Source organism: Varanus komodoensis, unplaced genomic scaffold (assembly GCF_004798865.1).
Source record: "Varanus komodoensis strain SLA01 unplaced genomic scaffold, ASM479886v1 scaffold24, whole genome shotgun sequence".
NCBI classification, from domain to species: domain Eukaryota; kingdom Metazoa; phylum Chordata; class Lepidosauria; order Squamata; family Varanidae; genus Varanus; species Varanus komodoensis.
In genome coordinates this window covers 3,906,718-3,920,631 of record NW_025335641.1, presented here as the reverse complement: position 1 = coordinate 3,920,631, position 13,914 = coordinate 3,906,718, and the positions used below count along the sequence as shown (strand labels likewise).

At 39.6% G+C, this 13,914-nt stretch overlaps 1 protein-coding gene across 1 annotated transcript in view; it reads right to left on the bottom strand.

Moving 5' to 3' along the window:
- The window catches only part of SPATA1 (spermatogenesis associated 1), a 35,961-nt gene that overhangs the window by 18,797 nt on the left and 3,250 nt on the right, over window positions 1-13,914 (bottom strand). The window contains 8 exon segments of the mRNA XM_044432241.1: window positions 470-530; window positions 895-1,036; window positions 3,264-3,431; window positions 6,464-6,800; window positions 6,896-6,949; window positions 7,987-8,104; window positions 9,659-9,765; window positions 13,735-13,843. Of these exon segments, the coding sequence (XP_044288176.1) occupies window positions 470-530; window positions 895-1,036; window positions 3,264-3,431; window positions 6,464-6,800; window positions 6,896-6,949; window positions 7,987-8,104; window positions 9,659-9,765; window positions 13,735-13,843 (1,096 nt within the window).

Below are 13,914 nucleotides of genomic sequence, written 5' to 3'. Positions count from 1 at the left end.
ACACTCTACAAGAAATAGTCCAATTCTGCTTTTCACCCATGGTGGGTTATTGTGTGGGGAGAAACAAATGAGTGGATGTTCCAAATAAACACACATCAGTTTCAGCTGTTCCTTACTTAGCTGGCGCTCGCTCGCTCGCTTGCTCTCTCTCTCTCTCTTTGTGTGTGTGTGTGTGTGTGTGTGTGTGTGTCTGCCTGCCTGCCTGCCTGCCTGCCTGCCTGTGTCTGTGTACATCTAGTGCCATTTACTTTAGAACTTACTTTTTCAAATTTATTGGAGATACACTGATGATCAGTTTTGCATCTGGCCAGGAGCAGGTAAAGATGAACCTTGAAACTCCCCCCTCTCAGCAGTGATATATTATTGTCACATTTTTAAATCAGAAAGAATAAATATAACCCAAGTTCCTGAAGCTGTAACAGCTGATCTTAGCTAACAGGGATTGTTTCGCTTGATCTTTGGAATGTACCTGATGATCCAGTGCACTATCAGTCCCAGTGGCAGACTTGGCAATTTGATGATGCTGGTGGCTATAGATGAAATCAAAGTACAGTGTAACAACTCCATTAGAAACCAAGCACTTTATTTAAATGAGTTTAAGAGACTGGTGGGTCTAGTACACAGTGTGATAGGGTGGCAGGTACTTTTGCTTTGGTTATCAGTCTGAACAATAGGGTACTGAAATTGGTGACAAATTGGACTAGATTCAAGTATTCCAAAGATGCACTACACTCACATGCAGAAAATGAGATAGAACAAATTCACGTTTTATTATATTTGTCTGAAAGTGGATTAAAGTGTTTACTTTTTCCATTATTCAATCTATTAGGAATCCTTGATGTAATTTTAAAAACAGCTAATACTACCAGCATAGTAAATTCTGTATTTTGTTACCTCTTGCTGTATAAATATTCCAGGTCTCTGTCTTCCAAGGATTCTGGGATTCCAGAATCTCCTGTGGTATGTCTCCACATTCCATCACCTGGTGGACTGACCCCATTTTTTGCACCTGAATCCAACATGTTAGAGGGTTCTTCTACATCAAACAAAGTGCAAATTATTCTTTATCTCTCTGCAATCCACACACCTCTTTCTATTTCTGTTACCTACCAGCCAAAATCAATGGTTTGGTAGAGTGATCTTCTTTCTAGTCAGTCACTAATGAATGTACAACAGATTGGGTAAAGTGAAGGACCTCAAAAATACCTTATACTTTCTGAACCTATAAACCCCCATGGACAAAAATGAAGCCACTTCCGTCAGGGTCACATTGATGGAGATTGAATGTCAGGCTATGCCAGCATGGCTTCAAAGCCACATTGACTTGGCATGTTGTCTTAACCTGGCACACTTTTGTGGAGTGACTTCTTTGTTGCTTTGGCTTGTTGTAGGGTTTCCTAGTCATTCCCGAGATTGCTGTGTTACCAGGATCCAGACGAAGCAACAAGGCAAGAGCCACTTGGCAAGAGCAGCAGAAACGCCGGCCACCCCAGGCAAGCAGCTATGAAATGACTGCCATTGTTTTCTGCCCCAGAAATACCAGCGCAACCCTTGAAAGGACAACTAGAAAGACATCTATCCTTCCCAGAGCTATTGTGAGTTGTTTTGATTCTACTGAAGCTTGCTTTTTTATTTTTACAGCATTTTCTGGAGATTGCAAAAGCTGCCTCTCAGGGCAACCTTACTGATCCACATTCTAAGCACCTGCATGTTGCCCTCTGAAGGAACTCTATCAGTAGGGACTAATCCCCTGTTTTTTTAGTGTAATAACATGTACAATTAATTGTGTTCATTGTATAAAAATACAAAGTGCTCCATTTTTGCAAACAGAATAGATGAGGTTTAAAAGGGTACTAACCAGGGAGGGTGGCTGATGGCCAAAACCATCCTCTGTAGTGGCTGGTCCAGGCTGAAAGTAAATATGTCCCTGCTCCCCCAGTTTGCAAAGTGCAATCTTGCTTTTCAAGGAACTGCCTGGTCCTGACCTGACTAGGCATCTTTACAAAATGAGGAGTGTACTTTGAGAAAAGTGTCTTTGTACTCTCTCTGAAGTGCTGGTTGTGTTGCGTGAAAACACAACCCAGTTTAGATAACTCTTCATGCCAAGATTTGTTCGGTCACAAACTTGCTGTGGGCTTGTACATCCCTTTTCTTCAGCACCAATTTCCTCTTTCATTTCCAAGTTACTCTAACAATAATTTGCTGATGTTCTGAAGCAGGCAACCATAATTAGTGCTGGCCTTCACTTCAGAGTCTGCAAACCCACTTCAAGTCTAATTTCAAACAATAGTTTGACGTTTGCACTGACCACAGTTTGTCCGATTTGGATGTCACTGCAAGCTTTGGTAAGAGCTATCCAGTCAAGGAAAGGGAACTGGTATTTAAAGAGGATGGAAAAAGGAGAGCAAGTATATGATCTTGTGCCATGTTCTCAAATCTCCAAACAATACTTTTGAGACATGTGGGAATTCTTCATTCTAAATAAATTCTAAATGAAATGGCATGATATGTAGATATTTGGGTGACAAGTACTGGGTGAAAACTTGATACCACAATATTACAAAAGGCCAAAATTCCCTAAAGGTCAACCACCTCTTCCCTACATTATCTCTGTGTTAGATTTACTGCAGTGAGCATGTACAAATTCCAAGCACAGTCACTTGAAGTAAAAGTAAAAATTATCAAGATTGAAAAAAGAGCTAGGGCCTTGAGAGGGAAGGATGTTGGCCTACAACCATCTTCCAGTGACAGAAACCCTGACCCTGATTTGCACATCCCAGTAAGTCAGAGTTTAGGGAACCTGGACTTACTGGGAAGAATAGCATGTTTGTTCTGATCATTTCCACTTAGCTCCTTCTGTTGGTGGCGGCAGCAGAACTAACCACGGGCCCTCTCTCCATGGTTTATCATCGCATTTGAACTGCTGATTCTGCTTTTTCTCCTCTCAAACAATGCAGAATCATAAGCCATGATTTGTGGCTGGCAGAAAGCACAAGCCTGTTACTTGATCCCAATAAGCCAGGGTTCTCCAGAAATCATGTTTCTCCTGACTTGCAAACCAGGATAAAACAAGTTTTAAGAGCAACTGGAAAAAACACCCGACAACCAAATTTGTGTAACCACTTGTGGTGGCTTAAATGAGCCACCACAGTTCATAGCATGGCACTAGTGAGTGCCCATTCTGCAACACCCCCCCCCCCACTTGTAAGCTGATTTTTCCCTTTTCTCATTATTCCGATTAACAGTCTTCTTGTATTACTCACCTTTTCTGGAATTATTAAGCTTTTCTTGAATGTGGCTGTGTGACTTACTCTGATGCATTTTTGCTGATGCCATTTTTTTTTCAGCGTTCTGTCTTGCAGGATTTAAATCATGCTGAGTAAAGGGCAATGCAATGGATTCGCTTTTGCTTGTCTTCTGTTGAGTTTCTCCTAGCAATATACACAATCACTGATTAGGATTTATACAGTTACATATATGGCATACTTCAGAGAACTACAGAATTTTATGAATCACTACGTTGCATTTCAACACACCATATTTAGCTGTATCATGAAGGTTTTATTGTATGAAATTGGATTTAGAAATTTGAATTATTTTATCAACTTTTTGTATGTGCTTCAAGTGGAGCATCTTCTTAAAAATGCAAAAAGGAATAAAAGTTATGTTTTAGTGACACTTGATATTGCTGGAATCTTTATTAAATACAAATAAGCTTTGCATATACTATGCTGTAAGCAAGTCAAAAGTACAAATAAATAGACAAATGGACATTTATGCCAAAATATGGCAGGGAAGCTAACCAGTTTGGGCACTGCCATGAAATGCCCAAATATGGCACTAGTCTTTGAGAGAACAGGTCCCTATTCTGTGAAATTCCTAGTTTTCTTATGCTCCAGGATTCATCTTGGTAATGGCAATATACCTTCTATGACTTCTACTCTTAATTCTGGTAGCATTATATTATTGTACATTTGGAGGGTTGGACAGTAGCGGTTTGATGCAGCCAGATTTTCAAGAAACTCCTCTAACAGTCGAATGACAAAGTTGCTAGGCTCATCTCTTGCTAGGGAAACTACAGAGAAATGGCTCACACATGCTAAGGAATTGTTGAAAATTATCCATCTTTATTCCCCCACTCCAGTCAGTAGGGAACAGGGCAAGATATTGTAAGTGGAAACCAATACTAGTGTTTTGTGGAGATTGCAGTTAAAAGTGATGAAAGGTGGTGTGAGACTAACAGTATCTTATCTGGAACTATTAATACAAATTCACCCAGTGAATCATCATGTAATGGCATTTGTTGATGAATTTCAAATCATCTGCAAGACCTTTTAAAAAGTGACTCAGTAGTAGATCTATACTATTTTATACCCTCTAATATGCTTTCAATATCTCATACTTATTATTTCATTCAGATGCTCTTGGTGAGAGACCCAAGCAATTTAGGGGTCCTGTATACCTGCCAACAGGTGTCCCTGCAATACATATGACAAAGGGACCCCCCACGATGCAGAAAGGTTCCGGTCATGTGCAAAGAAGGAGGTTCCACAAGTGCAATATCCCAACTGACTCACATCTATCTATCTATCTATAAAATTTGTATGCCGTCCATTACTTGCGTATTTAATTAACTTTCCATCACCACAATGTACTAAGCAATGTCCCCAACCTTTCTGGACTTGTGGAAACATCTGAAATTTTGAGTGTGCTGTGGGCACTATCACAAAATGAGTATTATGGTAGATGTAGCTAGTCACAAGAACCTAGAGGGAATATTGCTGAGGTTACATGGAAAGGAACCTTCCAAATAATCTAAGAACAAGGCAGAGGTGGTGTCTGAGTTCCATACACAGAACAATTCTTATGAACCTAAAGTTTTCTGCTTCAATAGCCATTTCACAGAAGAGAAACTGATGAAAGGTACAAAGTGGAAATGAAGGCTGCACCTCAAATGGCAAATCACAACAAATACCACGAAAGGCACAATGACAATCTTCAGAGAAACATGCTCACAGAAGCAAGACACCCCAGACATACGTAACTCAGGCAGCACTCTCTCTCTCGCACACACAGGCAAAACATAGGCCCAAGCCACAAACTGGCTTTCTACCCAGCCCAAAGCATGCCCACAGCACATGCTAAACACCCCATGGTTGCCATCATCACTGTGTGCAGTGGCAGAACACCCCCTACCTCCCACAATGTAATTTTTCTTTGGTAGGAAGCAGGGCTTTTTTTGTCATTGAACGCACCAGAACGGTGTTCTGGCACCTTTTTTTCCAATGGATTTTATGATGATTTTGTCAGGCATAGCAGATCAGCAGCAAACACCATTAACATAGTGCCTGAGGGCTGCTTTTCTGTCTGCTATCTGCTATCTGATAGTGAGACAGTGAGGGCTGCTCAGCTTGGGCTCTGGATTGGTGCGTGTGGTCGCGCGCTGAGTGCTTACTGCCGGCGGCGACGTGAGTTCCAGCACTTTTTTTTTTACAAAAAAATAACACTGGTAGGAAGCATCTGGGCAGCTTTGAAATGAAGAGCTGGGCTTCAGCCATCTGCCTCTTTTATTTTCTGAGGATTTGGGAAGCTTAAAAATATGCTTTAAAATGAAGAGCAGCATGTGCCACGTAGGCACAAAGGGGCTGTCCGGGGGTACTCCCTTGGAGACTGCAGAACTAGCAAAATTTCTTTCCTTTCAAGCATGGATCCGGAGGTCTCCTCCTCCCTGTGATTTTCACTAGAATCACCCATAATTCAATGAAAATCAGCAATGTGATAAAGGATGCTCTGGAGAAGTAGAGGCGGAGGTCCTTCTCTGGGAGCCCTCCTTGAAGGAGATTAGGAGAAGGGACTTTTCTGCGGTGGCACCCTGATTATGGAATACACTCCCCAGAAAGGTTTGCCTGGTGCCAACACTTTATTCTTTTTGGTGCCAGGTGAAAACCTTTGTATTTTCTCATTATTTTAATAATTGGTTTTAAAGTGGTTTTATTTATTGGAAATTGGATGCTGTGCTCTATTTTATCTTATTTTGTCTTACTTTTATTGTAAAACTGTCCTGAGACACTTTTAGTGGAGGGTATATAAAAGCTTTTAATTAATAAATAAAGTCTGACTGGATCCTCCAGAAAACAAAACGGTTAATGTTAAGAGGCACAAGGTTCAGATCAAAAGATGGGAAAGCCACTAATGTTATCATATATACCTCCTGACACAGCAGGCCCAAGCCTGGATTATACAGAAGGAAATTAATGCTGTGCCTCCCTGTTCTGATAATTTTAAGGGATGATGTATCTGATTTTCTTTAATTTGAATTACTGTTCATATTAGATAAATAGCTAAAATCAGTTTTTAAACATTAGAATGAAAGAAATGTTGCTTTCATTGTGCTTTGACCTGCATACAATCATTAGACATGATTTTCACTGCATTTCTTCTAAACATTGGCTAGATTCCTCACCTTTTTTTCTTTGAGAGCTACTTTTTTCTTGAATCCTTTCATTATTTTCTTGCTCAGAGCTCTGTTTTATATGTAGAACTGGGGCACTTTCCTTTTCACCTTCATTCCATCCTAAAAAATCAACATTTTCCTGAGTCTGACTGAATTGATTTTTCAAGGAACTTCCAAAAACTGGTGAGATTTGACCATCAAGATTTGGAGCAGGTAAACTGTGTGGTCTGTGATGTGATGCGCATGCCAGCACGTATTCTGCATTATTGTGGTGTCTCTCTGGAGCTGATAATGATGAATAAATACTTTCTTCTACTGGTAACAAATACAGTTCAGGATAAAATGCCTGAAACATACAGCAAGTAAAGTTGAAAGAAAAAACCAATCAAAGTAATTAATAACAATATGCTTGCTCTTAAAATTGATGTGAAATATACATACATAGGGAGGAGCAAACAATTTGAGCTTCAGTTCTGTCTCTTGCTTTGTTTTCACCTTCGAATATAACAAAAGCAGCATTAATCAAAATGCTATTCACTTTCTTGCTACTTTCTTTCTTGTTTTACTTTCTTGCTAGACAGATTATAATAAATGTTATGTTTATTTAAAAGCCATATTCAACCTTGTTCAGAGGGTGGGGAAAACACTAAGTAGAATTTTGGGAAATATTGCAGTTGGATTATTATAATCTTTTCATTTACAAATGCTTTTTTTCATTCAATTTCCAGTGTTCTCTCTCATATAAAAGAAATAAAAACCTTTGGTGTTGTCTGTGGCTATCTGGCAGCCCAGAGGACACATAAGTATATAAGATATGCTTATGTAAGATCATGTACAACTGATTCCTGTAAAAGTCCAATTTTCCCATTTTTACAAGAATAGAAAATTTTCATTTAAATGGAAAGCCTTTGTTTATTTTAAGGAAAATAGTCTATTTCTTAATTTGCATGTCACTTCCTTCATTGGATAAAAAATAAGGCTGCTGATTCCTCTTAAAGAAGAAGCAACATGTTTTTAGAGTGTTCAGAGAACTCTAATGAAAAAGTAGTATCTCGAAGAGATTAAGGGGCTGCTGAGCTTGGGAATTCTGGGAGTCTTTTTTTTTTTTGGTAAGTCTTTTTTCATACATCTAAACATGCATTGGATTGCATCTTAAAGCACTGCTGAACAATATAAGAGTGGGATGCTCACTTAGATACGATTACACAGAGTTGCTGTGACCTCCCAAATTCTATAAATCTATTTCAGTGTTCCCTTTCAAGTAAATCAAAAATATGTTACCATTTGTAAAAGTCTACTTTGGAATGCATTAACTGAATGAGAGACTCAAACCTTATTTACAGCGGTCTGGCACAGACATGGCACAGGTTTCTTGCAAATTGCTGTTTTAAAATTTGAAGCAGACCATAGGAACATGTGATCCATCACCCTCCCTTCTCTTGCAAGAGCTCCCACTTCCCTTTTGATCAAGAACATTTGAAAAAAGTGTAGAGCCCACCTACGAAAAATCAGCAGAAACAGATATAACTTACCACTGCAAGTTTCTTCCCTATACATTTTAGAAAGATAAATTTATCCACAATTACATCTTCACCTAGGTACTCTCCAAGATGCTTTCTCAATGTTCTTAATGTCAAATGAGGTGACACCCTAGAATATCAGATTACATGAATACATGTACATAATGGTGGATATATGTGGCTTTGCAGGTTGCTATATAAAGGAAACATAGATATGAACCGGTTGAATGGGATGTGGCTTTGCATCTATAGCTAGAAGTGGTTAGGAATTCCTGCTCCGTTCAGTTCTGGCACTTTTAGCAACATTCAAGATCACAATACCACTTCTTTTAGCACTATTTGCTTTTCAGTGATGTAACAACATGATACAAATGCAAACATTTGCAACGGTACACAATGAAGTATTGAATTTGGGTTGATGTCTCTGACATTTCTATTCTGATTTCTCATGGCACAGAATCTACAATAAGACAGATTTTTAACTTAAATGGCACAAGATGATTGCTCTGACCTGAATCAAAAATCATTTCTAAACCTGATTAAATCCTCAAGTAAATCTAGTTTAGAAAGCATGTACATCTGCAGCATAATCCTAGGTACATCTATTCAGAAATAGCACTCGCTGAATTCAGCCTACTTACATGTAAGGGGATATACGATTTCAGCTTTAAAATCCTTACTGGCAAAAGCAATCTAATTATGCCTCAGAAATTGCAAGTGGCCACTCGGAAGCTTAATCCTTGAACGTTAAACTTTCAAAGTCCACTGGCACCACGGTGGATTTTTTTTAAATGTACGAACTCCTAAGCATCTATTTTGAAAACAAACAAAACAGGCTTCCCCAACCTGGTGTTCTCCAGATGTGTTGGACTACGACTTCCATCATATCAGACCACTGGCCTTGCTGGCTGCAGCTAACAGGAGTTTTAGTCCAATGTGTCTGAAGGGCACCAAGTTGGAATAGGCTTCTGAAATAGAGGCCTCAACGCTGTATAGAACCAGAAACTTATATAATAAAATAAGCCTCTTTGTTTATGTGATTCATCCGGTTGAGGCTGTGTTGCAGTTTTAGCTGAAACTGCTAATTTGATGTTTACGTGACATCATTGCTAACCCAACTGGGGTTCCAGGCAGTGTTTCAGGTTATTAAGAAAGGCTTTTTCTTCATTATAAGTCAACAGTGCCAGGAATGAACTACGTTAATAGGACACTAATCATTTCTGTGATGTACAAGCAAGGAACTACTAAAATTGTTTGCAAACAGACGACAGTAACTAGGTTAAAAAGAAACACAAGAAGCTTAAGTCAGGAACAAAGGAACAGGATGGAATGGGGTTACTTTACCCTTTTTATTTTTGCTGCTTGTCTACCCAAAATATACCTCTGCCCAGAACTTCGTTTCCCAAGAGTTGTGGAGAAAGATAACCAACTGCATTGCTTTTCTGTTGCAGAAAACAGATTGACGCTAAACTAAGGAGACAAACAAGCAATAAGAGGATTCAAGTGCTCCCTCTGCAAGTTTTTTGTTCTTGATTTTAGCCCCCATGGGTGGTTTTCATTTTAGAAAAAAAGTGGGAAGAATCACAAAACATTCCTGCCACATGTCACTTGGCTTTTAGAAAGTTGTACATCTATTTATAGCAGCCAAAGTGGATGCTTATACAGAATTGCTAATACAACTCACCTTATAAATCCAGCTGAAAGGAATTTGCTAATAACATCAACAGGAACTGTCTTCAACTTAAAATTCCACACATCTTCCGGAACATAAAGAACATGAAGCTCTAAAAGCTAAGCACATTAAAAGAAAATTAGTCTTAAATATTACAAACAATTAAAATTGTCAGCCCTAATGTACCTGTTTAGCATATTAAAACCATTAGCCCTTGTCATGGCAGTGGAAACAAAGTAATAGTTGTGTCACATGAAGTTGGAATGGGTAGTTTCTAGCTGCTGAAGCCTACAACAGCCCACGGGCTTTGACGGACATTTTTACCCATTGCCTGCTCCAGGCATGCGTGTCATAGCAAGCTGCACTTCCAACATAGCCATGCTAGCCTCCATGGCACACTGCAGGCACGTGTGGAGAGGATCCTCTGAGCCCATCACTGTGCTTGCCATTCATGCTGCAATAATAATGGTAATGGCCATAACGAGCCTGTACATTCTTATGGGTTTGTTATCAGATTTTATTTTTCCTGCATTTTATTTTCAGTAATTATCCCACTTTTAAAGTTTGGGAGCTGTGCGTGTGTGAGAGAAAGGGGGGGGGGGGGAGGGGCGGGGGGGGGGGGCATTGTATAATTACTGCATGAGTTTGTAAAGACAAAATACTTAAAGTTGAGTTCTGATCAGGCAATTCAGAAAGCCACTCTGCTAAGTAAGTATGTCAATTAAAAAGATAATATATGCTGAAGCAACCTTGCGCAAGTGTGCATGGGAAAATTAAAAATGGAGATTGCTGTTAGGGAACACATGGAAGCGGACAAGGTACTACTCAAGTGTCATTCCAAGATGTAGGAAAATGAGAATTGGATAGGATTAGCAACAGAAAGTATTCCTCCATAGGGGTGAGGGATTGTGTTACACAGGCCCATGGGATATATGCTGGGAGTACTCAGGAGACCGAAACGTAAAACAAGCCATAACAAGCTTCAGAGCTGATCCTGATAATCTGGTGCCAGTAACATGGGTTAGTGAGTGAACACCAAAACCCATGGTGCCTTATTCTCAGTGTGGGTTATCATAATGTGCAAGCTCATCCAGTGAATAGCACTGTCACTATCAGTTTGCAGTCAGACAATGCTTCACCAGGGTCTTGGGCTTGCCCAAGGAGTGGTAACAGCCCAGGACATTCTACAAGTGGTCCACTTACAGCAGTTAGAAGTTTTCTCTTTAACAATAAGGAGAAATAACAATAAAAGAATAGCGTTTGCAGTGATGGCTTAAAATGCTCACTGATGGTTTGTGAAAGACAAAAAAGTATGGCTCAATGGAATAAAAAATAAGCCTTGGCTAAACCATCATTGCTGAACTTCTACAGTGCTTTAGATTTCTATCTAAATGAACAATATGTAGGCTGCCCTTACATTGGTTATGATGAATACTGCTAATTGACATCAATGTTTTATAATTACCTCTGTTGCTTAGATGTATTCTGAGCTGATTACTTTATCAGCTAATCAACATGCAGCACTTAACATTTAACAAGACAGGAATTTCATTGCACTCCACCGTTGCACATTGCTGAAATCTCATATGCAATTAAAATAAGGGAGTGTCAAAGTAGCTGAATGCCACTACAAAGGAAATTATAGGCACTGACATGGAATGAAGCTTTTGCATGCCTCAAACATTTCTTTGACCCAGTTCGCATGACATGCCAGGTGCACTGTGGATTGTTTAACTCCAGATGAACTGTAGCATGTGTTGGGCACCATGCCCAATATGCGAACCCCTATTAAAGGGTACCCGTATTATGTGAGCCTGGCCAGTTCAGGGTATTTTATGATTAAACAGCCTTGCATAACTGTTGGTGTGCTGTAGGGAAAAACAAAAGTTATTCAACTGTCAAATAACCCATAGCAGCGGGGGTTACATAGTACAGAAATCCCCTGATTATAGGTTGCATATATAAAATTGTAGCTGGCAGAAACCATGGGGCATCAGGGGCTCAACTCATATCCCTGCAGTGGATTCTTGTTTAAATTCAGTTTCAAAGCACATAAACATGGGGTGGGGGGGCTTGCCCCTGCTATTAAAAAAATATGCAACTAGCCAGCATAGGGTGGCAATAAGGAAGAAAAAAAGAAGAGGTAATTAATCTGGGATTTAAGTCTGATAATCCAATAGCTACAACAGCAAAATAAACTATGAACAAAGCACTCCACAGCCTGGCAGATCTCTGATGACAAGATGTTCCACAAGTGTTCAGACACAGAAAATATTTTGTTTTAATATATAATTTTACAAAAGAAAAATTCAAGAAAAAGAAATTACAGCCCAGTTCCAAATTAGGTATCCTACACAATGTTTAAACCAGGCTTCATCACTTCATAATCTTCCTTAAGTTGCTTTTTTATTCAATATGTGTATATTGTAAGCATATAATAAATTTGTATGTATATAATGAATCATTTTCTACAACTTCTAAAATATATTTTCTTATACACCAATAATTATTATTCTGTTTTTGGGACTAATAAAGTTGTTGCATTAACCATTTTTTGTAATTAGGCATTCCCAAATATTTTATGAGATCTTGTGAATTAATACGGGACTAACAACAACAAAACTTGTATCAGAACAATTGTGCAGTCAGGTTGTTGTTGTTAGTGGCGAAGTCATGTCCGACTCATCGCGACCCCATGGACAACACTCCTCCAGGCCCTCCTGTCCTCCACCATCTCCCGGAGTCCACCCAAGCTCACACCAACCGCCTCAGTGACTCCATCTAGCCACCTCATCCTCTGCCGTCCCCTCCTTCTTTTGCCATCTATTGTTCCCAGCATTAGGGTCTTCTCCAGGGAGTCCTTCCTTCTCATTAGGTGGCCAAAGTATTTGCGTTTCATCTTCAGGATCTGGCCTTCTAAAGAGCAGTCAGCGTTGATCTCCTCTAGGACTGACCAGTTTGATCGCCTTGCGGTCCAAGGGACTCGCAGGAGTCTCCTCCAGCACCACAATTCAAAGGCCTCAATCCTTTTGCGCTCAGCCTTCCTTATGGTCCAGCTTTTACAGCCATACATTGCAACTGGGAAACCATAGCCTTGACTATATGCACTTTTGTTGGCAGGGTGATGTCTCTGCTTTTTAGTATGCTGTCTAGATTTGCCATAGCTTTCCTCCCAAGGAACAAGCGTCTTTTAATTTCTTGGCTGCAGTCCCCATCTGCAGTGATCTTGGAGCCCAGGAAAATAAAATCTGTCACTACCTCCATTTCTTCCCCATCTATTTGCCAGGAAGTGAGAGGACCAGATGCCATGATCTTAGTTTTCTTAATGTTGCGTTTCAAGCCAACTTTTGCGCTCTCCTCCTTCACCCACATCAAGAGGCAGTCAGGTTAGTCTGGGTTATTACTTTTTGTGATTGTGTAGCATTATCTGGGACTAAGGGGCGGTGGCTGTAATTAAGAAAAAAGGAGCCATCCGCCACAGCCTGCTTCTCCTCCCATTGTTTCTACAGTTATTAAGGTCCCAGGGCTCTGTCAGAGACATGATAGCAGTAAGGGATGTGTTCCCTTTGCGCCACTAGGCAGCCTGGCACTCCTTCGCTTGTGGCAATTCTGTTGCGAACAGCCTTTCAGTGCAATTAGCCATAGAACACTGGAAGGAACATTGTGCATAGCTAGCAGCTGTTGCAACCATACCAAATGAATTCCTTCTGAGAGTAACACTGTCACTACTGTGACCTTGTGATAAAAGTAAAAATGGTGATAGACAAACGACTTCATTTCCCGTTGTTGCTGGCCACAGAGGAGAAGTACTATTATTTGTAATAGTAGCAAAATCTTTCCCAGAATCAACATTGCCACTATTTATAATCAGCATTATAATTAAATGGTAGTGAATTTTCCAAGTTATTTACTGTTCTCTAAAATTAGTCTATGTTCTCTAAAGTTAGCCTATGCATAAGTGCACACTAGAAGTACAAACGGAAAGAATTAATAGATGTTTTAATACTTCATAAATGTATAACAGAGAAGATTACAAGATATAGTTCAAAATATGCTATCCATGTTTTCCAAAATCTGTCATTTCTCACCTCTGATGTGGGAGGTCTGATCTGACTGGATGGCATATTTTCCTGAAGTCTGTCTTGATTCACGAAGAATTCAGGATAGTCATTTGCTTGATTTTTAAGAAAATAACATCTTTTATAGCCAAGTGTTATTTAACATAGTAAGGATTAGTTCTGCAGGTATCCCAGAAGCAATATTTCACA